The sequence below is a fragment of the Callionymus lyra genome, chromosome 5 (genome assembly GCF_982586985.1).
Source record: "Callionymus lyra chromosome 5, fCalLyr1.hap1.1, whole genome shotgun sequence".
NCBI lineage: Eukaryota > Metazoa > Chordata > Actinopteri > Syngnathiformes > Callionymidae > Callionymus > Callionymus lyra.
In genome coordinates, this window is record NC_141822.1 from 31,671,334 (window position 1) to 31,698,480 (window position 27,147).

The window sequence follows — 27,147 nt, forward strand, 5'->3', positions numbered from 1 at the left end:
TTAACTTTTTGTGAAGTTTAAGTCAACAAAAATTTAAAATATATTATTAACATTTTAGTCACCAAATAATAATAGAATTCTAGTGTAGTTTCATAAAAAAAAGAATAAATTGCAATTCAAGTTTTCGTCAACAGAAACGTTTTTCGAGAGTTTTGGTCGACATGTCTACAATAACTAAAGCCCCACAAGTGTTATCATGTAACACAAAGAAAGTTTTAACATCGATTTTTGGTTAATGAAGAGAGTTAGAATAAAGTCTAGCAGTTTTACTTCATAAACAACAACTAGTTCAGTTCAAATTTATCAACATTTTTACATTTTGAATGATCTCTAACAAATGTTTGTTTTGGAAAGCAGCATTATTTTTTACAGGGATTCACATCGTATATATATGTTACTATTTAGATAGTATAACGATGAGATCTACTAAATGTTTCTGTAACAAACATGTCAATTAATAGTTTGTTTACAGTGAACTTCTGTCTATGATTGTTTCCGTCAGCATCGTATTATTAAAGGAGAGATGTCAATGGAGACTCTTTTAAGGCTGTCAGGATATTACAGGTGCATCATGGGTCAGTTATGAGTCGCTCCGTGACCAGGCATTTTTTCTGTGAATTAAATCACTTTCTGTTTTTGTGTTCCTGCTTGATAGCGACACAATCCTGTAACAGGCAGGATGGTGCCAACAACACTTAAATAATTCATGATGAATAAAACAATGATGAATAAACTATCTGCATTTCAATGTGTGCTTTACTCATTATTGAGTCGCTGAGATCTGTTTTTCCTTTCTCTACTATAATCTTACTTAATCTGTAAAGTGTCTTGAGATAACTTTCTTATGACACCTTAAATAAAATGTAATGTAATTGAATTGAATGAGGACTAATGTGTCCAGAGCAGCGATGATACCGTAGATAATATCATGTATAATGTAGAGGAATGTTAGCGCAAAGACAAATATTTATCACAGAAAAATAAGTTTCAGACTTTTTTCCAACATTATATACGTTTCATTTAATTTACAGCAATGAGAAAGAAAATGTTGTACTGGATAGGTTTTCTCTTTTAAAAATTGGATTTAGAAATCTTTTTTTTAAAACACTTAAAAAATACAATATATTATTCAAGATTTGTCACATTTAAAGAAATCTCATTTCTCTATTAACTATTTTTCTATAATGTACATTTGATACAAATACACTTCTCTGAATTATTCACAACTTTACATTTTATTGATTTCCATTAAAACATTTGAATTATTTTGTAATATATTTAAAATGGCTGTTTTATAGGGAAAAATGCAATCTTTGGTTAGCTTTGGGGAAAATATTTAACCCTTGTGATATCCCCTGGGTCAAGGTGACCCGAAACCCGAAAACAAATGTGTTTGAGTTATCACATGTGTGGTCACCTTGACCCTGAGATAAGACAATGGTTGAATGTTGAACAAAATGCTAAAACACTGAAGAAAGTGAAGAAAAATATATCAAAGAGATGTTTAAATTATGCTCAATTGAGTTTAGAAAAGGACGTTAAAGTCTTGGAAAAAAGTTGGGTTTTTTTAACGGTTGGTGTTTCTTCACTTTCTCTGGCCAGTTTGCAGAACTTTTGTCATTTTAAACCTATGTGTGGTTAACCCGACGCTCACGCTCGAAATCTTATGAGAAGTGAAACTTGAAATTCTGTGTCGAAGTGAGGAACATTTCCCATCAGTATTTGGAAATGAGGTCCAGTGAGCCCCGCAGAGAAGCTGACCCAGATACAAGTTCTTGTTAATCAGTCTGTTAAAGCTCAAATGGTTTTAAATAAGTTGAGAAAAAAACCTCTGCAATATAATTAAGTCTTTTAATATCTCAGGTGTCATGATTTGAGAAACAAAACATTCCCGTGCCAGAGTAACATCTTCTTATTCCATGAGCTCATCTTAGCTGGAAAACTGACCTTGAGAGTGTTCTCAAAGACAACAAGTAGAAGAGTAAAACACTATTAAAACAGTAGTGTAACTACAATTTGAATAATAACTTTATAAATTAAATATCTACATTATGAGTATACAATAATATATTTTACAATTAGTATTTACTAAACCGCAGTTAAATATTAGTCTATAAATATATTTATTAGGTTATTTTTCTTTTAAAGAAATCTCAACTTGTATATTAATTTGATTATGAATACGTGTAAAGTTTATTATGGGTTTAAATGAAGTAACCTTTGCTCAGAAGGTTCAACAGGTGAAAAAACACTCTAGTTCTTACAAATATCCATTCGTTACATCAACATTGGTTACCTGTCGGAGCTTCTTCAGAGTCCTCCTAGAAGGTTTTGACAAATAGTCCAGAGATCAGAGGAGCATCACATCCTGAGGAGGAAGCCAGGAGCCGCCGAGGCTGCAGGACTGATGGAGCACTTATAGACGACAGAGGCGCTCAGGAGAGAGAGAAGATGCTCGGGCCATACATGCCTGCAGGAGGAGGAGGAGGAGTGAGAGTCTGGAGCGGCAAGTGCGAATCAGATGATCCGTCGGAGAAGCTGCTTGGATGGAAAGTGAGTGAATGAAGACAAGTGCTGTAACCACCTCTGCCAAGGAGGTTATTGGTCTGTCAGCAGCTACGATTCATGAAGCAGTGTCAGAAAGTGTAGTTCTGGGTCTAATATTTTAGTGTCCACCATGACTTCGGGAGACAGTAACCAGCTGGACAGAGTGATCGGGAAATGTGTCTGTGATGGTGAAAAGGATGAAGTATCTTATTCAGGGCATCCGGAGTAACCCTCGACACCCTCTACATGTCATTATCGCGGCTCAGAAGAGTTACCGCAGCAACAGGTTCCTCTCCATGCGGTTTGAAGACATCCTTTGGTCCTTTAGATTGTTATAACAGAACTCTACCTCATGCTTAACATGCACTTTTTAAAATTATTTATTTATGTATTTTTATATGTTCGTATGTATTTATTGTATTTATTTGATTGTATTAATGTATTTATGGATATTTGTGTGGATGGATGTGTTGGATAAAATCCTTTCTCCTCCGAGGGAACAATAAAGTATCTTTCTCTCTCTGTTTGAGTTATTCCAAAGAATAAATTAAGATTAAAGAGTAAATAATTATTAAATTATATTTTAAATTCCACACAAAACCTTTACTGAATATCAACAAAAGAAAATAAATTCTTGATGTTGATGACATCAAGGCTTGGTTTTATAAAAAAGTTTGATTTTTTTTTTGATCGGGTCGTGTTTCTCCAGGTCCTGGAGTGACATCACGCTCAATGAGGTTTTTCTTTTGGTTGACTCAAGTATATCTTGTGTGGTGAAATTGGCTCTAAAATTTTCATTAAAGTTTCACTGGAAAATCAACAAGTACAAAGAATCCAAAACGAAAAAAAATGAATCCTGATGTCATCAAACCACATGGACAATACTAGTGAAACTCATGTTCTTCTGCTTCTATCCATTAAGTGTTGGGGCTGGAGTTTCTGACGAGGTCATTAAGAAGTGTCAAGGAAAGGTCAGAGGTCATGGAGGATGACCCATGACCCAATTCAAAGAAACAATACGTAGAACAGGCTCATCTCCAGCCGTGGATGCGAACAAACTGCCTCGAGCGTTTCACCATCAACCAGAGTTTGGATCAGAGTTTGTGTTGAATTTTCCAAACTTGTGTTGGTTTGTAAACTCACTGCGCACACGTTCAAGAGCCCGCGGCAGAAGCCTGACGGACCAACAGGGACTCCGAGAGGAAAACAGCCTCTGAGTTTGTTGTTTTCAGTGCTTGTGTGAAAACTAAACCCAAACCAAACCTGAATCACAGGGAGATGTGAGGAGAAGCAGTTCAGGCATAGATCCTGACAAACCTCTCTTCTCCTGACGAGCCTTTGATTCTCAGAGTACAGTTTGTTCTTCTTGTCAGCAACATAAAAAACATAAGTGAGAGAAACATTTGAGACTCACGATCAAATGTTCCTTTTTTTTTACTTACAGTTGATGTCTGACAGCAGGGGGCAGCAGAAGGACAGCCTCTGGGGTGGATTCCATGATGCATCGGAATTTGGAATTCTGAAGTCATGACTCTTCTCTTTTAAATTATTCATGTCACAGAAAGAAAAGGAAAGTTTAATCAGAATGTTAACTGTTACTTCGACTGTAAATCACTTCATACTTATGATAAATACTGGCCACAGAAACTGTCAGACTTCATAACTAAGGACAGTCTGTATGGGTTATTGTTCCACTACTACACACAACCTTGTATTAAAATGAATATTGAAATTTTACTGGTTTAACATGTCATTTATTTTCGTCCTGTCCCTCCAAATAAACTGAATAAAAGTTTCTGTTTTGCCTATAAATGTCACATATTTATGAATCATTTGATAATCTTTGAATAGAATAATTGTCAAATTTAACATGGTAGTTGTACGTTTTAATCTAATATTTTGAATGTTGATATCCCACTTTCGATTTTATTCCTTGTTATTTACTAGTTTTCCATCATTATAAGCCTAATTTTCTTTATCCCCTTCTTTCTTTCAGCCTCATAACAATGTGTTCCCTTTGGAAAACGACGGTTTTTCATCTTCTGCTTCCGGCCTTAATGAGTGGAGCATCCTCGGTTCCACGTTCACCCACGAGCATCCTCTACGTTCACTCTTACAACAGCCTCCTTCAACACACTTGAGGTTTTCATTTCAGCATCTCAACCCTCTCGCTCCATCAGTGAAGTGATACCTGAAGGTTTTGAGTACTTTCTTGGAGAACTTTTCTCTGACTGACTTTCACCGACCTTACCTTTCCAACACAACTCACTTTATTATCAACACTCATACGTTTAATAAACTCCATCTCAAAATACTACCTCCAAATGAGAATTACTGCCTATTCTACTTGAAATGTTAAGTATACTGCAACTTTGCTAAGTACTGCAGTATATACCTAAACAATTTAACTATTAAGACATAATTTAAAACTTCTACTCTTGGTACTGATACTACAATAACTTTTTCAATGGCTCCTAGTACACAAATACTACAGTTACAATTAGCTAATGCATACTACTATGACTTTCTACCATTACTTTTTCTACAGAAAGCAGTATTTCGAGAACAATGAGCACTTTGAGAATTACAAAAACCAAAATGAATACGAAAAATACCACTAGTGCAACTTCTACTATTATAGAGTAGTACAAGTTCTATGCATTCATAATTGATATCTTTTTGTAGTTTGATGAAAACTACCGCTGGTACAATACTATGACTACTTCAGCTACTACATTAACAAATAAAACTAATATGATTAGTTATACGGCAGCACAGCAATTACAACTAAAGAAAGTACAAGTTAGTTGTGCAGCTTACAGATCAACTGAGATATAGCCGTTATGCTAGTTTGTAGTTGATGCTGCATTAGCCGTAGTTTGTATTCTTGACACGCCTACTTTTACTACAGAGTAGTAGACGTACAACTGCAGCCTCTGCAGCTGGTACTTGTACAAAAACAAATACTACAACCAACATTGCATATAGTCTTTGTATCCTTTGTCTTTGTTATTTTTCTTTGATCTATGTTCTTTATCTTTAGACTTAGATTGTATCAGCTTGTTCTTTCTCTTTATGTTCTTGTTCTTTTTTCTTTTTTTTTCTTTTTTTTTAATGAAAAATTGCTGTATTTTCTGTGGCTATTGGAAAAAAACCATTTCCCGAAGGAGACCTCCTGAGGGATCAATAAAGTTTTACCTTACCTTACCTTAGTGCAAGCTACTTCTGCGGCTTATGGAACAACTACAGCAAGTACAACGGAAAATAGCTAAAAGAAAACATGATTCCATTAAAACTCATTCAAACACTGCAGGTATACAACAACAATGAGCACAGTTAACAGAACAGCCATTATGAAAGCTAGTCCAAACAATCCAACAACAGAGGAAGATGCAATTGAGCAGAGAAGAACCCACAGGACGGTCTGGCTGCTGAGGGAAGAGACCTCGAGGGAAACCAACTAATGGTATACTGGACATTGTGGAGAGTAAATCCTGACGGGAGATGAAGAGGGAGGAACTTAATAAGTGGATGGAACAGCAGAAGGGGACTCTTTGTAAAACTGCCTCGGCTCGTTTAATCCAAATGTCATTCTCTATGATCAATATCCAACTCTCAGGAGGGCAGAAACATCGGATTAAGTCTATATAACTGTCTGAACAAACTCTCAAACTCATAAGCCTGGCCAATGGGAGGAGATACACCAGGTCAGCAAGTTTAGTGCACAGATCTATCTTTCGTCCATGTGAGCTGCTATATTTGAATCATAATTAGATGACATCCAAACTTAAACAACACTTCAAATCAAGTCCTGCCTTATTTGACTATTACATTTGATTACATTGTGTTGTAATAGCTCTGTATTTACAGAAATAACTATACTAATAATAACACAACTAATGTGTTGAGTGTAGTGTCTCTCAAACAGATCTTGGACCTGTATTGTACTCATCGATATGTGTCTGTAAAGTCAGGAAAGTTGGCGTTTGAAATGAGTAGCCCTTTAAAAATCAACAGCAACTGTCATAGTGGCTATGATTGACTAAACTCTCTGACTTCAGTGACGTGTCTCATTGCTTGACCCAACACAACAACAACACTTCTGGCAATAACATCACTGTGGGCGGTGGTCTCAGAGTAACGTGGTTAAAAGCACAAGTAAAAGGCTTTTTTTTTATTAGAAAAACTTCAAAAAATGCCAAAAAATGGGAAAAAGGTAGTGAACTAAAGTTCATGGTCTCGTGGACCATGTGAACACAAATAAATAAAGTGTCCAAAAAGTGATTTTCAGCTCTTATTGGAAACAGCTAAGGTCAGAGCTGAGGCTGAGGGTCATACTGATGTAATTTAAAAGAAACTTCTAAAGCAGTGAGGTGGTGTTTTCTGGTATAAGGGAAACCTACAGAACACTTCTCTGTTGAAGATCAAGGCAAGGCGTCGACCTGCTTAAAAGAATATTCACTTCCAACATCGTCTGCAGACAACCCAGCCCAGTGCAGAGCGGAGATCAGCGATGCTGCTGGGGTGTAGACATTGTCAAAATGGTGAAGCCCTTGTCTGTGACGGAGAAGCCAGGAATGTGGAACAGGTCAAAACCTCAGGAGGTTGGTAGCATGACGATAAAACGGTCAAAACAGGAGTACATTCCGGTTGCTCCAACACGCCGTCACTTCCTGTTCCCGGGTCTTAATTCTTCGCTTTTGTGGAGAAAATGGGTCAATGCAGAGTGTCACGGCTTGTTTTTTCGCCGCTTCAAGTCATTACAGGTCAATAGCCCCGGGAGAAACGGTCTCGAAATTTAGAAAAAAGGCTATATTTAAGGCAAATTTCCGGGCCGAGAGGTCCTCCCCCTATCGTCCTATTGGTTTGTTCAAACTCCATGTGCCACGATCCCCTGTGGAGAGTCCTTCCTAATTTGTTTCCTTTTCTAATCATTCAAATGTTCTTGGGTGGGGGTTTCCGTCTCCTAGTCCCCCCCTTCCCGGATGTGTCCCGCTTCGTTCTTTGATCCACGACCCAAGGTGTGAAAAGGCAGACAAACAGACGTTTTAACTAACCGGTGTCGTATCTATAATTCTGTTTCAAGCTTGTCTTGAGACAGTGAATCAGTCTGAGTGGAATGTTGATTGTGAATGTGTATTCAAACGTTTAAACTCTTAGATGAAGCGAGTAATTTAAACTTTATATTTTGATTATCTTTTAGCGTTAATTTAAGTATGGTGTATACGTATAGTGTATAATCATTTTTAATCTAACAACTATGTATTTGTAAGGTAAACGTTGGGAGGATGCTGGTGCTTTATTGAACTGAAAAGGTGATTGTGCCCACCATGTAAATGTAAGTGGATCCATAGCCATAGAGATCCTCTGCATCTGGCTTGATCCAGCTCCACTGTGCACAGCCTAAATTGCTTGGCCAGGAGTTAAAAGGGGTCAGACTTGGTGGAAACGAGGGTCTCCTTGATGAATTAAGATGAGAGGAAACTGGAGCTGGAAGACATACCATGGAGAAGTTGCTCAGTGCAGCGTTGGTACCTTTACTTGATGGCTGGACTGTTGTGTGGTTAATATAGGAGAAGGATCACTTGTTTGGTAAGCTTTCCTTCTCAGTCTACCTCCTACGTTCAACTCCATGTCCTTGTGAAAATAAGGGGGGCTGAGGTCGTGCTAGTGTGGGTGATAGCCGGCGTGCTGACTGAGGAGTTGACTCAAGCTGAAAAGCCATTTCCACAGCTTTCGAGAGTGAAAGGTCAGCAGGAGAAATAAGCATCTTATCACCTAGCTTGCTGTTTGTTGTAAGTAAGTAAGTAAGTAAGTAATATTTATTTATATAGCGCTTTTCGAGACCAGGGTCACAAAGCGCTTAAACAATCAAAACAATACTCAAAAAAGTACATACTTTAAAGATCAAGATAATACTGAGAACAACACAGGAGTTCGAGAAATTCAAGGAAAAGCCTGAACAAATAGAAACGTCTTAAGATGTTTCTTAAAGGAGTCAGTAGACTCCATCAAGCGCAAAGAGAGAGGAAGATCGTTCCAAAGCTTAGGAGCAACAGCCTGAAAAGATTTCTCTCCTCTGGTCCTGAACCGTGTGCGTGGAACGATAAGTAGATTCTGATCCACAGACCTCAGAGCCCGAGCTGGGGTGTAAGGCTGGATCAGATCAGTGATGTAAGGAGGAGCCTGACCATGAATAGCTCTGAAAGTAAGAACCAGAATTTTAAAGTTGATCCTGAAAGAAACTGGAAGCCAGTGAAGACCGGAGAAATGTGAGTTCTTCTACTTGAGCGGGTCAGAATTCTCGCTGCAGAGTTCTGAATCAACTGCAGGCGAGTCAGCTCCTTCTTGTTAAGACATGAAAACAAACTGTTACAATAGTCCAGACGAGAAGAAACAAACGCATGGATTACAAGCTCCAGATCATGTTCCGACAACATTTTCCTAAGTTTAGAGATTTTTCTCAGTTGAAGGAAACAGTTTCTGGTCAGTATTCTGTGTCGAACAAGAGACATGTCTTTATCAAATACAACCCCCAGGTTTCTCAGGCTCAGTTTGACAGACTGACCTAAGTCACCCAAGTACTGACTCAACCCTGGAATCTTATCATCAGGAGCAATCACCAGTGTTTCAGTTTTGTCCACATTTAGCTGTAAAGTGTTTTCACTCAGCCATTGTTTGATTTCTAGCAAACAATTGACTAAGCTGTTCAGCCTCTGGGGCTCAGTTGGATCAAAATAGCAGTAGAGCTGGATGTCATCAGCAAAAATGTGATAAGAAACATCTGGAAATCTCTGAATGATTTTACCGAGGGGAATCAAGTACAGCAAAAACAATAAAGGACCCAGAACAGAACCTTGAGGAACTCCACACAACAGATCTGCCGATTCAGACCTCATTTGATTGGCAGATACACTAAAACTGTGCCCAGAAAGGTAAGATGAGAACCATTCTAACACAGACCCAGACAGTCCCACTTCATCCCTCAGTCTTCTCAGCAGGATCTGGTGATCGACTGTGTCAAAGGCTGAGGACAGATCCAAGAGAACCAGAACAGTGAATTTACCAGAGTCAGCCAACATCATGATGTCACTCGACACTTTCAATAAAGCTGTCTCCGTAGAGTGATGTTTACGGAAGCCAGACTGAAACTTCTCATGGATGTCGCTCTGATCCAGGAACAAAGACAGCTGCTCAGACACCACCTTCTCCAAGATCTTGGACAAGAAAGGGAGCTTAGAAATAGGCCTGAAATTACTGAGGTCAGTTGGGTCTAAGCCTGGTTTTTTGAGCAGAGGCTCCACAATGGCATGTTTAAATGCATTGGGAAAAACCGCTGTGGAAAGAGAGAGGTTCACCATATTGGTAACCCAGGGGCCAATTACATCAAATACTTTGATAAAAAGCCTACAAGGAAGGACGTCATCTGAGCAAGAGGAGGGTTTCATCTTGTTCACTAGTGCCGAAATATCACCCAAAGATACAGCAGTGAAGGAGGACCAAGAGGAGGAGAGGGGCTCAGAGACAGTAGGGGTTCCAAACAAAGGGGGAGAGATTTTCTCTTTGATCAATTTAATTTTGTCAATAAAAAATCTCAACAATGCATTGCTGTCAGCGTCACAGAAGACAGGCGTGATTTGAGGAGCAGGAGACACGAGAGAATTAATCGTGTCAAACAAAACTTTGGGGTTTTTCCTATTTGCTGCTACCAGTTTTCTGATGTAATCAGATCTAGCAGTTTCTACCATCTCATTCTAAGAAGTCATCAGATCCCTGAGGTGAAGTCTATGCACCTCAAGTTTAGTGGACTTCCAGAGACGCTCAGTCTTTCGACAAAGTCTCTTCAGACTCAGGAGATCTTCATTTGTCCAAGGGCACCGTTGTGTGTTCTGATCCCATGGCTGTCGACCAGAATAGACTTCAGCATAGCACCATCAGCACAGGTTAAACCAATAGCTGCTGTTAGTGTTTGCAAGGAGTCGAACCAGCAGCGCTATGGAATGGGTGGTACACCAGGCAGGTCAAAGGTGAAATCGGCAACAAACTCCCTGACTTTTATTGACCTGTAATAATAGAAACACTTCCTGTGACACCCTCATCAAGACGTCTATGCTGAGCAAAACTTAACTAAAGTGGTGTTTCAATAAAGTTGATTTATTTCCATCTAGAGCGGGGATGTGATCCTGAACCAAAAGTTAACCAAAAGACTGTCGGATTCATATTTTTTAAAAGAGCGTGAACGATACAAGTCTCCTAGCATAGAGAGCTCTGGAGCCCAGTGAAGTGTTGCAGAAGAGTTGCACGATCCAGTTTCAATAGTTGTTTGCTGAATTACAGCGGCACTGAATTGTGTTGCATCAGATCCCCGACCTAACCACCGCTCTTTTAAAATATTGTAAGAATCAACCAGAGGTCGGATAAATCTCAGTCGGTACTGACAAATAAATGCTCCTTTCTGCTCCCTGGAGGTCACATTAGGAGGACGATTAACTGAGTGATGGGTTGATGAGGCTTCATGAAGCAGCTGATGCTGTATCATGATTTTATTGAGTTAGTAGATCAGAGCCAGGATGATAAACTGTGGTCAGTTGCAGGGAAAGAAAAAAGCAATAAATATCCAGCACAAGTCAAGGTAGTCCAGTCATGGCTTGTCGTCGTCATGACAACATGCCAGACTTTCTCAAAACCATTATTTCTCCCTCAGTGATGTCGGAAAGCAGCAGGAGGTTTTCTAAGTCCCCACCGAACGAAATTGATCTTCAGAGGAAACATCAGTTAGAATGTATTCGTCAAATCAGCCCATCGGCAGTCCAGGCACACATCTAGACCTGACTAATCTTGTCTAATCTTGACCCCAGAACCATTTTTGTATTTACAAGGATAACATCACGTTCGACTTACAGGTAACACCATTTTTCCAACAATAATTGTATTAATTAATATCTCACTTGTGTCACGGTTAATGTGCAACGTATATTAACATGTACTTTAACTTTTGACATATCGCTTGATTCAACACTGACACAGGACAATTTTTTTTTTTATAATTTAACGCCATGATAACATAGATTGTTACTACGTTAAGAGTCATGGTAGTTTAGCTAAACAGCATTAAAATATCAAGTTTTGAGTTATGAAAATAATCAATAAAATTAAGATAAGACGATGTACAATCTTCAGATTTTATTAAAATTTCTCAATCATACTTTAATTAGCCAAATGAAAAGGTTTTTAAATGTTAAATTTGAATTTGATGTAGTCCAACCTTCAATGAAGTATTAATTGTTGACAAATGTAGAGGTACAAATCCAACTTAGCAGAATGTGTGCTTTTACGCTTTTCAAAAGTCAAACATGTTATTTTTTACATTTTCAGGTTATTAGGTTGAATATTCAACATAAATGGCAACGAAAAGTGGCATCATTTTCAATTAAAAATAAAGTGTTTGAGACTTTTATCTAGAATTTATTTTTCTCTGGACTTGCTGAACCTTGTCAAAATTATATTCATAACAGTAAAGAAATAAATCAAGTGAGCATCAAAATGAAGTCACCTTTAAACTTAACATTCCTGGAAATAAGCAAACATTCTATTGAATTAGAAATAAACCACAACCATCACTAGAAAAATTTAAACCAGTTTATTGTCATCGAACAAAACTCCATTAAAAAACAAAATTCTCTCAACAACCCACCGATGATTTAGCACTTAAGGTGCTGGTATAAAATAAACATCAAAAGCAGCAACAGGAGTCAGAAAAGATCACATGACACATAGGAAGACATGTTTGTGCTTCACATTTTAGCATTAATGCCAGCGTCTCAGGATCGCAGTCAGTCGGTACTTCAAGAGGATCGAGTCACATGAGTCACTTTGATTAGAACCTTTTAAACTCCACGATTCAAAGCTTAAAAATGCGGCAGCTCATGGTGATTCACTGATTTCCACTGAGAATATTCACAACTCAGGATTTTCAAAGTTGATCACAGTTTTAAAAAAAAGAATCTCAAGTTTAACCTCAAATATTGGGTGATTGGTTCAATTAGCGTTTTATTATAAATAGGTAAAATGTGCTTTATAATAAAAGGGGAGCATGACTGATGAATTAACCCTTCAAAGCACCACAAATAACAAAAGACAACAAAAATAAAAGAGCGGTTAAGACGAAAATAAAACAAAAATCACGGTTTGATCATATAATTGCACAAAAGATGTTTTCCATGAACACGTCTGGCACCTACAGTAATGAGAGGTAGCTAGCTAAAGATATCACATGTGTTCGCTCTTGGATGAAGAGAAAAAGCAGATTAAAGAAGGGAAGTATTCAAATAAATATACAACATTGGAAGACTGAGTAAGATAAAGCAGTTTTTCAAACTACATAAGAAACAAATCCATTTTAAATATGATGAATTACTTTAAAACAAACGAAGCACTTTTCTGATTGTTTTCTCTGGAAATGAAAATGTACAAAGAATCAAATTGTGAAGGTGTATAAATTAAACATGTTTATAAAACTGCATAGACAACTTTGAGCCCTTTGATTTCACAACTTCATTAAAATGATTGCTTCGATGAAACAAAAAAACAAACTAAGTCCGGTCGATGTGATTGAAATATTCATGCGACAGGAATCATTAAAAATGTAGTGGAGTGACGGGACCGTATCTGTGGACCGTCAAAGGTCTGTTTCAGAGTCCTTCTTCCAGATGAAGCCGTTCTCCTCAGAGTCGCGGTCGATCTTGATCTGAGGCAAACCTTGGGTGTACGAGCATCGGTCCAGACTGAGGAGAGACAAACGAGTCGATTGGACGAGAGGACTGGGATGTGAAAGGAGTGAGGCATGAAAGTATGATGTCTTTAGTCAGATGAATACCATGTTGGAGTCGGCAAGACTAGCCAAGTCAATGTTTAAATGAAAAAAGTCGGAATCTGTTCAGATGAGCTTCTCTAATGCAATGTCTAAACCAGACTACAGGACCTACGAACACATCTTAATCGTACAACTATGATGAGAATTTGGAAATTGAGCAAGACGGCTCATGGTTCAGAGACTAGACACTAGATGGCACCCTTTGGTTTTGAATCTAATTCAATGAAAACTTTTCTGAGCTCACTAGGTGCTCCCAAGCTTTGGAACAATCTTCCTCTCTCTGCGCTTGATGGAGTCTACTGACTGCTTTAAGAAACATCTTAAGACATTTCTATTTGTTCAGGCTTTGTTTTATCTTGATCTTTAAAATATATACTTTATTGAATATTCTTTTGATTGTTTAAGCGCTTTGTGACCCTGGTCTGGAAAAGCGCTATACAAATAAAAATGACTTACTTACTCTCACCATTATAAAACAACTCACTAGGCTACAGTAATGGGAAGTGTTGGCAAACGGAGTGAGCGATTCAAGGAGCAGTGGTACTCACTTACTCAGCCACAGTGGAGGAGTTCAGGTACGGTTCAGCACGGCGAATATGGTTTAAGGGGAACTTGCGATTCATCTCCTGGAACGACAGAAAGAGCAGGTTCTCAAATGTGTTACACAACTTTCCCCCTGGCAGCAGGAGTGAAAAGACGCAGAAGTCAGAAGAAACCTGGCTTGAAGCAAAGTGCCACAATTCCAGCAGGAAACTGTGCCCTGATTTTGCATTGAACCCGTTTTGACCCCTGAGCGCCCCTTGGAGGCGTTAAAGATATTGGCATAGAAGTGAGAAAGCAAGCAGGTGGATAAGCGCAGGGTTTTTTAGCCACAGTGTGGCGCTGCGGCTGGTACTCACTATCCAACATGGGCTCCTTCTCCATCATATCCATGGAGATTTTTATACTGGGAATGTTTTCATGGTAGGGATAGTCAGACTGTTGGAGGAGGGAGGGACAACATGAATGCATCCACCAGATCTCCACGAGGCCAGACGCGTCAAACTTCAACTTACAAAGTCAGCCTCGCTGTCGATGCTTCCCTTCTTCTTCTTGTTCTTCTTCTTTTCGTCCTCCTTCTTCTTCTTGTCCTTCTCTGGGATGACGTCGTCCAGGTAGCTCAGGTCGTGCTGCGAGAAGACGTAGTCCATGGCCTTGCGGACAGCGACCAGAGCCAGAATCTGAAGAGAGATTTAAAACGTGAGCGTGCCGAGTCAGCGTTGGAGTCATTGTGGCGGTGGCTCACCATCACGGGGAAGATGATCGCCGCCACCGTGGACTTGAGGATCCAGAGCAGGGCCAGACACAAACCCTGGATGAAGGTGAAGAGGTGGATGCGCCTCTGAGGGACGTGGCGCAGGTAGATCAGGTCCGGTTGGTGTTTAGCCGGCATCAGGAGCAGCTGCAGGCGATCCATGAACTACAGGACACAAACCAGAAGTTCACTCATGGAGGACTGGATGTCAGACTTCCCACAGTTATCCAACCAACAAATTATGAGGGGAGCAATTGAATGATTGTTAATTCTATCAACCATGACAGGACAAAAAATAAGGGGGAAATATGTGATTTAATCAGAGAGAAGCTAAAACCAGTAATAAGGTTAAAAGTGTCTTAAAAATAAATTAATGAGAATAAACCTAAGAATACAAATATAACTGGCTGGCTAGCTCTGTGGTTGGCATGAAGCTGGACTCACTGGTGACAGTTGCTGAGAGGAGATCATTGAACAAACTACTGTCCATCATGGATGATGTCAGTCATCCTCTGAACACTGTCATCAGTGAGCAGAGAAGCAGATGAAAAGCATGAATGCTCCTTCCCAGGTGCAAAACAAATAGACTCAAGGATTCATTCATTCCTCGGGCTATTAAATTGTACAATTCTAATTTTTGGGGGCAGGAGTGGAGTAAAAGTATCATGATGTTCTGTTCTATGTTAGTCTTTGTATCCTTTGTCTTTGTTATTTTTCTTTGATCTATGTTCTTTATCTTTAGACTTAGATTGTATCATCTTGTTCTTTCTCTTTATTTCTCTTTGTTCTTGTTCTCATTTTATTTTGATTATTTTTTATGAAAAATTGCTGTATTTGCTGTGGATAATTTGGAAAAAAAAACAATTTCCCGAAGCAGACCTCCTGAGGGATCAATAAAGTTCTACCTACCTACTATAACACAACACAGAAGGTTCCACTAACAAATGGCCAGAAAAATATTGAACATTGCCAAAAAATGTTTTATTGCACTTGTTGTAAAAGTTATCTAGCAGAGTTAATAAGTTATTTAGCAGCATTGGATAAAACTATGGTGCATGGGTAGAAGCTGTTTTTGAGTCTGTGATTTAATGGATCTGACGTCTGCCAGATGTCCGGGTTTAGTCGAGGTCTCAGAGGATCCTGTCGGCACTCTTGTAGAACTTTTTATCTTATACACATTTATTTAAATATATAATGCATTTAAAGCACAAATTAAAATTGTCAGCCAGTTTTACAGCCTTACTCTGACCTCATTAATATAGTCTAAGGACAGAACTTCACCAAGACCTTAAATAATGAAGTACTTTGTAGTGTACAATACAGCACTTACCGCTACATACTTTTCAACAAATTCCTCCACTACAGACCCAAATGAGTTACAATAATCATTAGCAGTGTCTGAATATCCTGTCATTTTCCATCCTGGATCCAATTTTTTCCTACTGTTCTGGCATTGTTTCTTTTCAGTTGAGTTGATTTCAACAGCTGGAGCAACTCACCTGCACACCATTGAGCGACGCCACACCCATGTAGAGGAAGACGCCATAGAGGACTGGCATGGGAATGAACTAGAAAGAAAATGATGTTTCCATCAGAACAAATCTAAATTATTTACTTACTCTGAAAACAAAACAAGGATTTAAATAAATAAATTCCTTTTCATAATGATTTATATAAAATATAAATCACTGAATTATGAAACTGCAACTTTTATAATGGCCAAATGGTGAATTAATGAAAATACGGTAGAAAATTTAAATAAAAAAAAATTCGGTCTGTCCACTAGATGGCGCCCTGACCGCGGCAATATCTTCATAATCAACAGGTCGTTCAGGGATTTAAGCTCCTCATGATGGTTCTTATTTCACCTCACATTACTTTCACAGAGAGTAATCATTCTAATAGAGCCACTGAACACTCAGGGATCTGTTAAGAGGAGGTTTTATTCTAAAAGAAAGGGACAGTAATCCATGTTTCTGGGAATAATTGGGGGACTGTACCTTGAGGATGGGCGCCATGAAGACAGAGAGGCCCGTCAGAATGAACACGGCGATGCCGGTGACTCTTTGTTCTCTGGATTTGGAGCAAAACAAACCCTTCAGTTACTCAACCCGTGTCAATTAAGCTTTTAAATCATCCACTGATGAAAACGATGAGACTGAACAAGAGACAGTTTAAGCTTTTTGTTCCGGGATTATCTTAATTTCTCCCCTGGTGACGTCATGGCTGCTCACCTGACACCCAGAAATTTTGGCTGCTCCCCCGGGGCCGATGTCTCCGTCTCCATTTTAAGAGAGTCGATGTGAGCGATTGAGATGACGGTGGCTGCGACATACCAGGGGAGACCCATGAAGGAGCAGACCACCATCAAGACGGCCACCCAGAAGAGGTCTAGGTGATACCCAGCCCCTTTCTGTGGAGCACAGGAAACATGTGGAGATTGGTTGGATTTACAGATGCAAAGTTGATTAACACAACTCCAGGAAATGTTCAGTTTAATTGTTTAGGGGCGCCAAGATCGGCTCCTTTAATCTGAGACCTGGTTCAGGGACAGAAAAACAAGTCGAATGTTCTTTCTCAGTTAGAGGTTAACCTAAACATTTATTCTTATCCTCGGGTGAAAAACTCCCACCTTCAGCTTGTGCTCCTTCCTGTTGACAATGACGGCGGTGATCTGTTGGTCCATGAAGATGAGAATGGTGACCAGCAGGGCGGGCAGGGCGGCGGCCAGGTAGACCCACCAGGGGTTCCCCCCAAATGGAGGAACAAACCAGCCCCTGGATGGACTAGTCGGCTGAAACGCAAACATAGTACATTTGAATTCTTGCACAACCTTTTGATTTCTTCAACCACAGCCTGGCCCCAAAAATACATTTCAAACATAGAATTTAAAGAATCAAGCTCTTTATGTTCAAAAGACAGTCTTTACAGATCATTCGGTTGGCAAGGGTTATGCAGACTTAACAGGACATGTTAAACACAAACGCATAGCTGTAGCAATGAGTTCAATGAACGCGACTGAGCAGAAGAGTGTCTAAACAAGTCGTGTTGTATGTGAAAGTGATTTCATTTGAACTAGACTAGCTGTTCAGCGTCATTTCTTAAAGATGGTTTGGACTGAGAATCAGACATATGAAATTTGGTTTTAGTTCAGAAATGTTAAGTCCTTCCTCAGTAGCTAAAACAGCTGGACACCAGGCAGTCAACTAGTGAATAAGTGAAGTCCCAATAAAAGTTGTTTACTTTAAATATGTCAAATACATTTAAAATCCAGCAATTTCATAGAAAGTTTAGAATAATTTATTTGAAAGAAAATAAAACTTAACTTGTAAACTTAATTGAGTAAAAGAGTAAGCAATTTAGTCAGAAAACTTTAAAAACTTGCATTTAAAAAATAAATAAATTGAAAAGAAAATTCTACAGCGATAACATTTAAATAAACCTGAATCTATCCACATTTCTCACTGATGCAACTTTAACATCAGATTTGTTTGTTGAACTGTGGAACAAAAGCATCTTTGTTCCGGCAGCTACAACAGTCCCTGTGTGCGCTCTATAATCAAATCGTCATCTGATGCAGGTATCCGTTCCTCCCGCCTCATCTTTCTTCTACCGGGAACATTCGAGCCCTTGCGGAGCTCAAAGAGTTATTGTGTTGCAGTTGAAGGAAATATGTCTCACTTGCTGAGCAAACCACAAAAGCTGCTTTAAGATGGAATTTCCCGCAATGCCAGGTAGAGACGAGGAAGTGAAAGCGCGTCGCTTCAGGCCAGTACTCTTTATCTCCAGTGGAAAAGTGTGAACATACCTTAAATTCACTTGGCACGATGAGCTTCGGGGTGTCCACACCGATGAAGGCGTCCACGCCACAGAAGAGCAGGATGGTCAGGATGATGGCGAAGTCACTGATGAGCTTCCTGACCTATAGAAGTTGAAAAATTGTAGTAAGCGAAGTACCTTTTTTTAGCCTGGCAGTAACATTACGACCAGTTTACAGAGCGTATATGAACAAGTCACTCACTTTGGTGGGAAAGAAGCGGCTCGTCTTGAACTTCTTGAGAGCCATAGAGCAGGTGTAGGTCCCGAAGAAAAGGATAAAGGACATCAGGGTGATGTCAGGCACGTAGCTGCAGGCCGCTCCCACCAGCTGACCACCATACTTCTCGCACTGATGCATACTGAGGGATGCCCAGGTCGCGTTCACTGGCTGACGAAGACACACAAAACCCCTCAACACGTCGTCCAGTTGGAAAGTCCAAGAGCAACATGACCTACCAGGTCGGTGGTGTTCGCCATAGCAGCGATGTCCAGCTGATCGGATGAGTTCCCTGAAGGAGAAACAAACCTTGATGAACAGCACATGATACACTTGCATGCGTCTCAAGAAAATAAGAATGACTTTTTAAACTGAGTTTAAGTGAACTTTGACATTAAAAGTTACTATATTCATGGAATCACAAGAAGAGAGCTCAATTAGGTTTTCAAGTAAAACTTTAACACACGATGGATGGAAAATGCAGATTAAAAACAAAGACAGCCCAACTTTTAACAGGCATAATTTCTATGGACTACCCATCACACACAGTCGTTGTGACATCAAATTAACCACTGAGAAAATTTTGCACCTTTGTACATTTTAAATATGAGAAACGGATTTGTTAATTATTTGAGATATTCCATCTGATTTTAATGACATTCATCTGAGCCTGGGTCACAGCAACAGGATAAAATAGTGATTTAAGACTGGACTGGGACTTTCTTTCCAGGTCATGTGTGTATCATGTAACAATGCGTTTAGTCACATACCTGGTAGGCAGCGACAGTCGTATTGAGTGATCAGGTCTAGGTTCAGGTCAGAGTTTATAGGGTTGTGGTGTGCCAGGTTGATCATCTTCTTGAACGCGTCGTAGATGAAGATGAAGCTGATGAGCGCGGAGAAGCCTTCCTCGGTGAAGCGTGTGAAGTACTGCACCAGGAAGCTGGCGTCCGTGGCGACCAGCACCAGACAGAAAATGGCTGACCACAAGCCGATCCACAGCCGGAACTCCAGGTAGTCGAATTCATTCTCTCTGAGGAAGAGTTGAGAGGGTCACGTAAGGAGGGTCGCATCCTCAGCAATGTCGACAGGTTTCAACATTTGTTTAAAATAACAGTGTTTTGTACGAGACTCACTTCTGAGTCATTCTAGGTAACAATGTTAAAACACAGTTGCTATGTTGAGGAGCAGAGCTGTTGATTCATGCAAGTGTGTGTGTGTGTTCTGAAATTACTCATTTGGGTGGTTATATGCCCTACTTTAACTCAGATCTGGATTCAAGGATTAATTAGACTTTATTGAAATATAGGTCAAGTAGGTCAAACATGACTTAATCCTTGTAATTATGTGTGACACATTAAACCTGGTCCTCGGCTTTAGTTTTAACATTTCTTTCAAAACAAGACCATCTTGTCCACTTGGTTACAAGAAAAATAAATGTAAAAAAGCTGACAACAAAAAGCTTAAATTTGTGGAATGAAGTATCTTGACTTGTCATAGATAGATAGTATGTAGTGACTCAAATTAACATCCAAAATTAGTCTAGTAGAAGCTAATGTCCCTGTGACTTTAGACCCAGATACTTCTATTGAAACAGCCAGACACATGCAAGCATTAAGACTAGCACAGGCCAATAGATAATAACCCATTAACCCCCATGTGTTAAACGCCAACATGTAAAAAAAACCCAACCAAAAACAACGTGTAAAACATTGTTTGAGCCCAATTCTGCTAGTGACACATTAAGCCAAGAAATTACAACTGCTTCATGCCAACTGGAATATATATATATCTTTTTTTAGAAATGATGCAACAGTCCAGAACCTATAAACAAGTTTTCTTATTTTGCCATCTATAAAAGATGGTTGACGAGTTTCCGATAAATTTCAGTGAGTGAGCGTATCAGATGATTAAAGGCGACAGATGAACTATATAACAAGCACGGAGAACAACCTTTGACTGGAGCCGTGGAAACATCCAGAGGCCACGAGCATCTTAGCTGACTGAGCAGAATTAAATGAGGGTGAATTATTAATAACGGAACATCGTTTGGTAATTTGAGAAGAGGAGGAGGTAGACGAAGATGTAAACCTTCAACCAGCGGACATGACCAGTTTGTGTGAGGAGAGAGCGCCACATTAGTGTTAAGAGCGGCACTGTAGGTTTTTCCATGATGCTTAAATAAATAATGTCAAAAAGCATATGCATGACAATATTATAATAACGTTGACTCCTTCTTAAAGGTTTTGGTAACAGCATGATGCTTCCAAGTGTCACAAGTGACAAACCCTTGGTACTCATTTAAGGGCTACTAATGTGAAAACCCAACTTTCCTGACTTACTGCATCATTGAGGGGAAGACTTCAACATTTGAAAAAGTCAGACATCATGACAATCTCAGCGAATGAGAGGTGACAAGAGTGAATCCCATTATGACAATAATGGGCTCCACTCCTCCCCCAGCCAGGTATAATCACGCCTGCTTTGTTTACACAATGAGTCCCTTGCAGATGGAGATTTCAGGTGTTTTATGACAAGTGGTGACAAACCCTGATGCTTGACCAATCACAGCGGAGTAGTAGTTTTTCTGGAGAAATCTTGTTTACTATTACAAAGTGTTTTCAGTGGGCGGGGCTTAAGCACATGTTCTTATGTAAATATTTAAACTATGTTTTTTTGTCACATCGTGGTGAATACAATAGAGGTCCATCTATTTAGACAGATCCATTTAAGAGACACTTAAATAAAGACTTTGATTGCCCTTTAAAAGCTGTAACAGGTTTACTATATTCTTTACAATCTTATCAGCTTCAGACTGTAAGTCTTTTAGTGTCGTCTAACTGTCACTCTCAGTACAGGCAGATTTACAGTCGGCACTTCACTCGGCTCAGAGTCCAGTTTTGACATCAACAATGCTCCTTAGTGATTACAATTTTGAGATTTTGATTGGACACTTGGTGGAGGCATGACTGGTATCAACAACGGTTTGTAGATTAAGCGGCCTTGCTCAAAGATTACCCACTTGCTGAAGTTGAAGAGGAGCCGTTCAAAGACCAGTACCGGCCCCGTGCTGCTGAGTATAGTCAGGGGTTGACCCGCCAGCAGACAGAACACCGCTCCCGTCAGTGCCGTGCCAAGGAAACTTTCCAAAACCCCCTGAGACAGAAAAAAACAACAACTATTCATTTTGCAGTTCATAATTGTGAGGTTTCTGATGAGAACCATTGGCAAAATCTGTCACTAGTACATGTACTCCAAGGATACGGTAAGCAGCAGAACTGATAAACAGCTGGATGCGAGTCATTGTACTTACCACGTCTAGTCATTGAGTGGCAGTATAGTTAGGGGGATGCCACAATACTAATGGGTGTTCTGCACATAGTGTTGAAATGGATTCACCAACAATTCTTATCTATGGGTAATTAGTTTGACTCTTCTTTTCCAGTAACTTTCCTAATCAGCTGTGCAGGAATTGTGTTGACTCAGCCTGAAGCTTTGTTTCCTTCACACACTGCTACAGAACAGGCTCATCCTGTACAGCATGTCGGACCGATGCTCAAGTCACCTGTTGCATCAATGTGTATTTTCGTTCGGATATCATGACAAGCATTATGTAGGATACAGATTTAAGACAGCTTGACATGTAATTGACAGTCTCACGTGAGGGCGGGGATTCCCCCCTCAGTGTGAGAAAGGTTTGTCAGGTGGCGAGGCGACTGAGCCACGGTGGCAGGGTAATCTGGATGTGTGGCTATTTCTGGCCCAGGTAAATCCCTGAGCCAGTAGCGGCTCCAGGTGACTGTGCAGCTTGTCAGTTTATGGAAGCCTTCAAAACACTGCAGCTTCAGAAATCTACTACCAGAACATTTCTGATGATTATTAGAGTGTATTTTAAGAGGTTGAGAATTGACATAATCAGCTCATCAATGTCCATTTAAACCAAATTTCTTAACTGGCTAAATGAAAATGTTAATTCATGTCCAGAAAAGGTGGAGACCAGTGATTCTCAGCTAGGGGGTCATAGTCCAGAAGTGGATAGTAAAGATGGGTCGAGGTCACTGGGATGAGAATACCTTTATTCTTCCCACATTGGGGAATGTGTTCTTCGATTAAAATCTGTTTGTTTTATCATCATTACTATTTTAGTTTGTTTAGTTTTTAGTATGACTTTAAGAGAATACTATTATTTTCTTAATGTATTAAGACAGAAATCCAGACAAATGGACCAAACAGGAAATATCACAGCAGCATCAGCCCAAGATAAAAATGTAAAATTTTATTTGTCAGAAATAATTTCAGCTGAATCTCACATTGTCCATTAGATCCGGGATTGGAACAGCAATTAAAGTTCTGACGCTCCTAAATTAAAGTTTGTAAGAGCCTTTGATTACTGCCTTTTGATAAGTTACTCATAACTTTGAAATGCACAATATCTCAGGAACAGTAGTTGCTGTTGCTTAGTTTGAAGGCAATTGTCCTGAACCAAGTCAGACATTTGACAGTCATCTATGATAGCATTCCTACACATCAGTCCTGGAGACCAGATGGCTTTTGTGCAACAACAGGATCTACAGTGTCTTGCACATCTTTCCCTCGTTGGATTTTATTCTCTCTCAAAGCTGTAATGTAGATCTGTTTCCACATAAAGCTAAAGCAATGACGACAATTGAGCAAAACAGTCGATAAGCACAGATGTAGCACTTACTCTTCTCAAATTACACATTTTCCATTCAAGCCTTTTTTCCTGACCTCAAGTCAACTTTGACTTGTTGAACAAGTGTGTTCAAGTCTCCGTCACCCACATGTGGAAAATCTATTGGAGTTAGAAAACGGAACACTTCCCAGCTGCAGAGCACATGGACGTGCTTCCATGCACATGTGCCTTTTGGCCAACGAGTCCCAGTTTGGAACCGGAAGCCTCCAAAAGAAGACCAGAGGGGATGTGTCATGATGTTTAAATGAAAGTGAAGCAAATTTACTCTCTGCTCTTTGAGTAGAGTGAGTAAAAATGTCAATAGTTACTTTTGCTCAATGAAGGTAAATTTCTTTAGTAATATCTTATGCATCCGCTTGTGTGTTCACACAAGTGACAAGAGAAAATGTTCTGATGTTTCATCCATTTAATCTTCAGTCAAAACATGTCTTGTCCCAAAATAAATTCCCAAAACTCCCAAAAATTTAAATAGCAAGACTGAATCGTTGATCAATTTACAAAAAAGGACGTGCTGCCTTTAAGAATGTTTTTTCAAAGACAGCCTTTAGCTGAAGTTCAAATCCAAATCAAACTGAATAAAAATATAAAAAAAAGTTTAACAAATACATTAAAGACTTAATCTGATTTTTATAAAAAAAAAAATGTAATTATTGGTTCACCTTTCTATAGAGTGTTGTTTATCAATCGTTTAGAAAATGATTGATCCATTATTCTAAATTAATCCAATGAATAAAACTTGCTTAAATAAAAATAAATCCTATAAAATTTGTGTTTGAGGAATAAAAAGGTTATTTTATGAGTGTAATTTTTCTAATTTAAAAAAAGTGCAAAGTGGAATTATTGTTAAAAAATGGGCTCCGTTAGTTAACAGGTACCTGCATATTTTCTGTAGCATCCCCGAGCAAACCTCCAAAGGTGATGGCGTTTGTGACCGTTCCAAGGTAGATGAACAAGATGGTGGACAGAGACTGGATGTGCAGAGCGTCGTAGAAGTCACTGGCAAAGAACGGAAGCTTCCTCTTGATGTCCAGCATCAGGCCTCCACAGAACCTGACCCGAGGAACCACAATCCCGGTTATCACAAAAAAACAACCAATGCAACCTGAAGACATGCATTTCCTTGCACAGACCTCTCTGGTATTTAGATCTAGAGAAGGTCAACCAAGGGCGACTCACCTCCTGGTGCACTGGAGCTCCTCGCCGACTTCATGTCCTCCACCGCCGTGACCAGAGTCATGAGGCGTGTCGCCGTTCATGTGCGGAGGTTCTAACCCAGCATACATGTTCTTCCTTGAAAAAAAATACATAATACCAACAGTGATACAACTGAAGGCAGCACATGGACAATATGAGGCTGTTTATCTGCCTTCGTGTGGCCTTCATGCAAAGAGAGTGAAACATTAAAGATTATCATGTGAAACAGTTTACTAACACATAACCAGTTCAACTCAACAAAACTTCTTGCAGTTTTTTCAATTTTGGGAAACACCTTTCTGACAATTCCCAGGGGAATCAATAAAGCCTCCAAATATTAGTCAACTCAGTCAATGAGGTCACCCTTATTGATTGACGGTAAAGAGCTTTACAAGTTCATTGCAGTTCATCGACCGCATGAACCTGATTTGACATCTGTGGTTAAGAGACTGGTGAGGAAATGGACCATGTGTGCGACGATCAGAAACTTGAACTTTTTTCTATTATAATAATAATTATTATTATTAAGAGCTCACCTCTTGTCGGAGGAGGGCAGCGATTTGGGCGGTTCTATCCTGATGTCAGGGTCCCACTCGCCGGGCGGCAGAACAATTACCTCGTCCAAGAACTCTTCGATACCTGCCAGGAGGTCCTCGCGGTCTTTTGCTTTGTAGGCGATGTCGTGAAACACCTAGAGAGAGAAAATGTGATCGAATTACTTGTGAAAGTTGTACAATAGTTTTTTCTTAAACTTAAAAACCTATTCATTATTTCTTATTTTTAGCACCTATAGTTCTATTATTTTATGTATTATTATTCCGTTTAAAGTGGGTTTTCTTTTGCTAATGTATATTCCTCATTGCTTTACATTTGCTATGTCTAACAAAGAAATCTGTACAACAATTTTATATTACTTCATTTTAGATCAATACATTTAAAAATTATTAACATTGAAACGTATTATTTGCTGCATAAATCCATTTTTACTCAACTTTGTTTTATTTGTGCTTGATTTAGTTTTTCAACATTAACAATTTTACATTGGTAATTCTTTTCATACATGACGGGCACATCTAATGCGACATATGAGCCAATTTGAGATAATGTTAGAGTTTAACAATTTGCCAGTCATAAAAAAATTTGTTCATTTGATATTGTAGTTACTTTTGTATTTTAGATTTAGAATTAATCCATCTTTCAGGGAATTTAAAATGATTTAAGCAACCATCTTTATTGTGAATCATTTCTAAATGATGCATCATTATCCTTCATCCAACTGTTGTGAAACTGTTGTTGAAAAAGTCGTCTGTATTGACTAGTCAAACATGCCTCACAGCGTCAACAGGTCGTGACTCATAGTACTACGGAGCGAGAGAAGAGTGAGGGGGCCTTCACAGGCTAAAGTTTAAAGTGAGGAAATCCTGGAAATACACTTCCTATCTTGTTGACACATGAAGTACGAGCTGTTGAGGCCTGTGGGAACGCCGGGGTCAGACCCTCACAGGGCTAACAACCCACCAGTTGTCTGTAAACATTCCTTCTCGTGGGTGACAGGATTAACATACAGAAAGTTCCACAGATGCAGCATCTCTTCTCTTCTGGTCAAAATCTGAGATACTCAGCCTTATTTAATTATTAAAAACATCATAGGAGATTAGAAAGTATTTATAAGAATTGCATCTCCAGAATCTCGATCACTTATTCCAATAAACATGCGCTTTTATTTTCATAACATTGAGTGAATACAATTCATTTGAAGCAATTATTTTTGTTACAACTATCAATTGTCCTATGATAATTAATTTCCTTTTCATCATTTATTTTCATTCATATGACCATTTGTGGGTGATTCAATTGAATGCTTAGGCCTCCCACGGGAGCTGCTCCAGTCCGAAATATTTAAACTATGTGATGCTTCGTTGTGAAGTTTAAAAGAGAAAGTCAAGGTTACGCATGTTACAACTACATGAAGAAAACTGACTGAACAACCCTCAACTCACGAAGCAAAAGCAAAGTACAGTCCGGACATACCTCATCAGACATCAGGGTGGCGATGGCTCTTCCAATCTCATGGTAGGACTTGGATTTACCTTTGGGTCCCAGCAGCACAAACAGAAACCTGAACAAAAAAGTTGAGTTTCAGTTATGGACACAGTTTTATAGCATATATAGCATATAGATTTACCTTGTTGGCACCGGGACCTCGGTGAGCGCTCCCAGCATCACAGCCTGCTGCAGACGCACAAACGCCACAAAAGGATTTTCCAGGAAGTCCACCTCACCGACCAGAACATTGGACGCCTCTGCATCTCGAGGCAGCTTTTTCATAAACTTGTTCTTGAGCTGACAGTGAAAATAGATGTGTATATTAAATGCATTTTTATGTCAAGTCATTTAAAAGTGGCAAAGCACATTTTACATCTATACAATCATGTTTTGTTTGTGAAGCTTTAGGCAGCATGTGATGCAATCAAGCAGTTTAGTGAAAG

The 27,147-nt window shown here is 39.3% G+C and overlaps 1 protein-coding gene across 4 annotated transcripts in view; it reads right to left on the minus strand.

Moving 5' to 3' along the window:
- Window positions 1–12,172: 12,172 nt before the first annotated feature.
- LOC148080333 (electrogenic sodium bicarbonate cotransporter 1-like) overlaps window positions 12,173–27,147 on the minus strand; it is a 32,487-nt gene continuing 17,512 nt past the window's right edge. For 2 of the 4 annotated variants that reach the window (XM_087791966.1, XM_087791968.1), the window contains 19 exons: window positions 26,844–27,001; window positions 26,690–26,777; window positions 25,195–25,349; window positions 24,641–24,754; window positions 24,340–24,514; window positions 21,773–21,906; window positions 19,521–19,783; window positions 18,990–19,042; window positions 18,736–18,921; window positions 18,523–18,636; window positions 17,347–17,508; window positions 16,949–17,127; window positions 16,715–16,787; window positions 16,214–16,282; window positions 14,706–14,879; window positions 14,476–14,640; window positions 14,320–14,398; window positions 13,973–14,046; window positions 12,173–13,331 (listed from right to left, as the gene is read on the minus strand). In XM_087791966.1, the coding sequence (XP_087648092.1) occupies window positions 14,003–14,046; window positions 14,320–14,398; window positions 14,476–14,640; window positions 14,706–14,879; window positions 16,214–16,282; window positions 16,715–16,787; window positions 16,949–17,127; window positions 17,347–17,508; window positions 18,523–18,636; window positions 18,736–18,921; window positions 18,990–19,042; window positions 19,521–19,783; window positions 21,773–21,906; window positions 24,340–24,514; window positions 24,641–24,754; window positions 25,195–25,349; window positions 26,690–26,777; window positions 26,844–27,001 (2,385 nt within the window). In that variant the 3' untranslated portion in view covers window positions 12,173–13,331; window positions 13,973–14,002. Of the gene's footprint in view, window positions 13,332–13,968; window positions 14,047–14,319; window positions 14,399–14,475; window positions 14,641–14,705; window positions 14,880–16,213; window positions 16,283–16,714; window positions 16,788–16,948; window positions 17,128–17,346; window positions 17,509–18,522; window positions 18,637–18,735; window positions 18,922–18,989; window positions 19,043–19,520; window positions 19,784–21,772; window positions 21,907–24,339; window positions 24,515–24,640; window positions 24,755–25,194; window positions 25,350–26,689; window positions 26,778–26,843; window positions 27,002–27,147 lie in introns of all 4 variants that reach the window. The other 2 variants (XM_087791967.1, XM_087791965.1) reach the window with 2 other exon arrangements.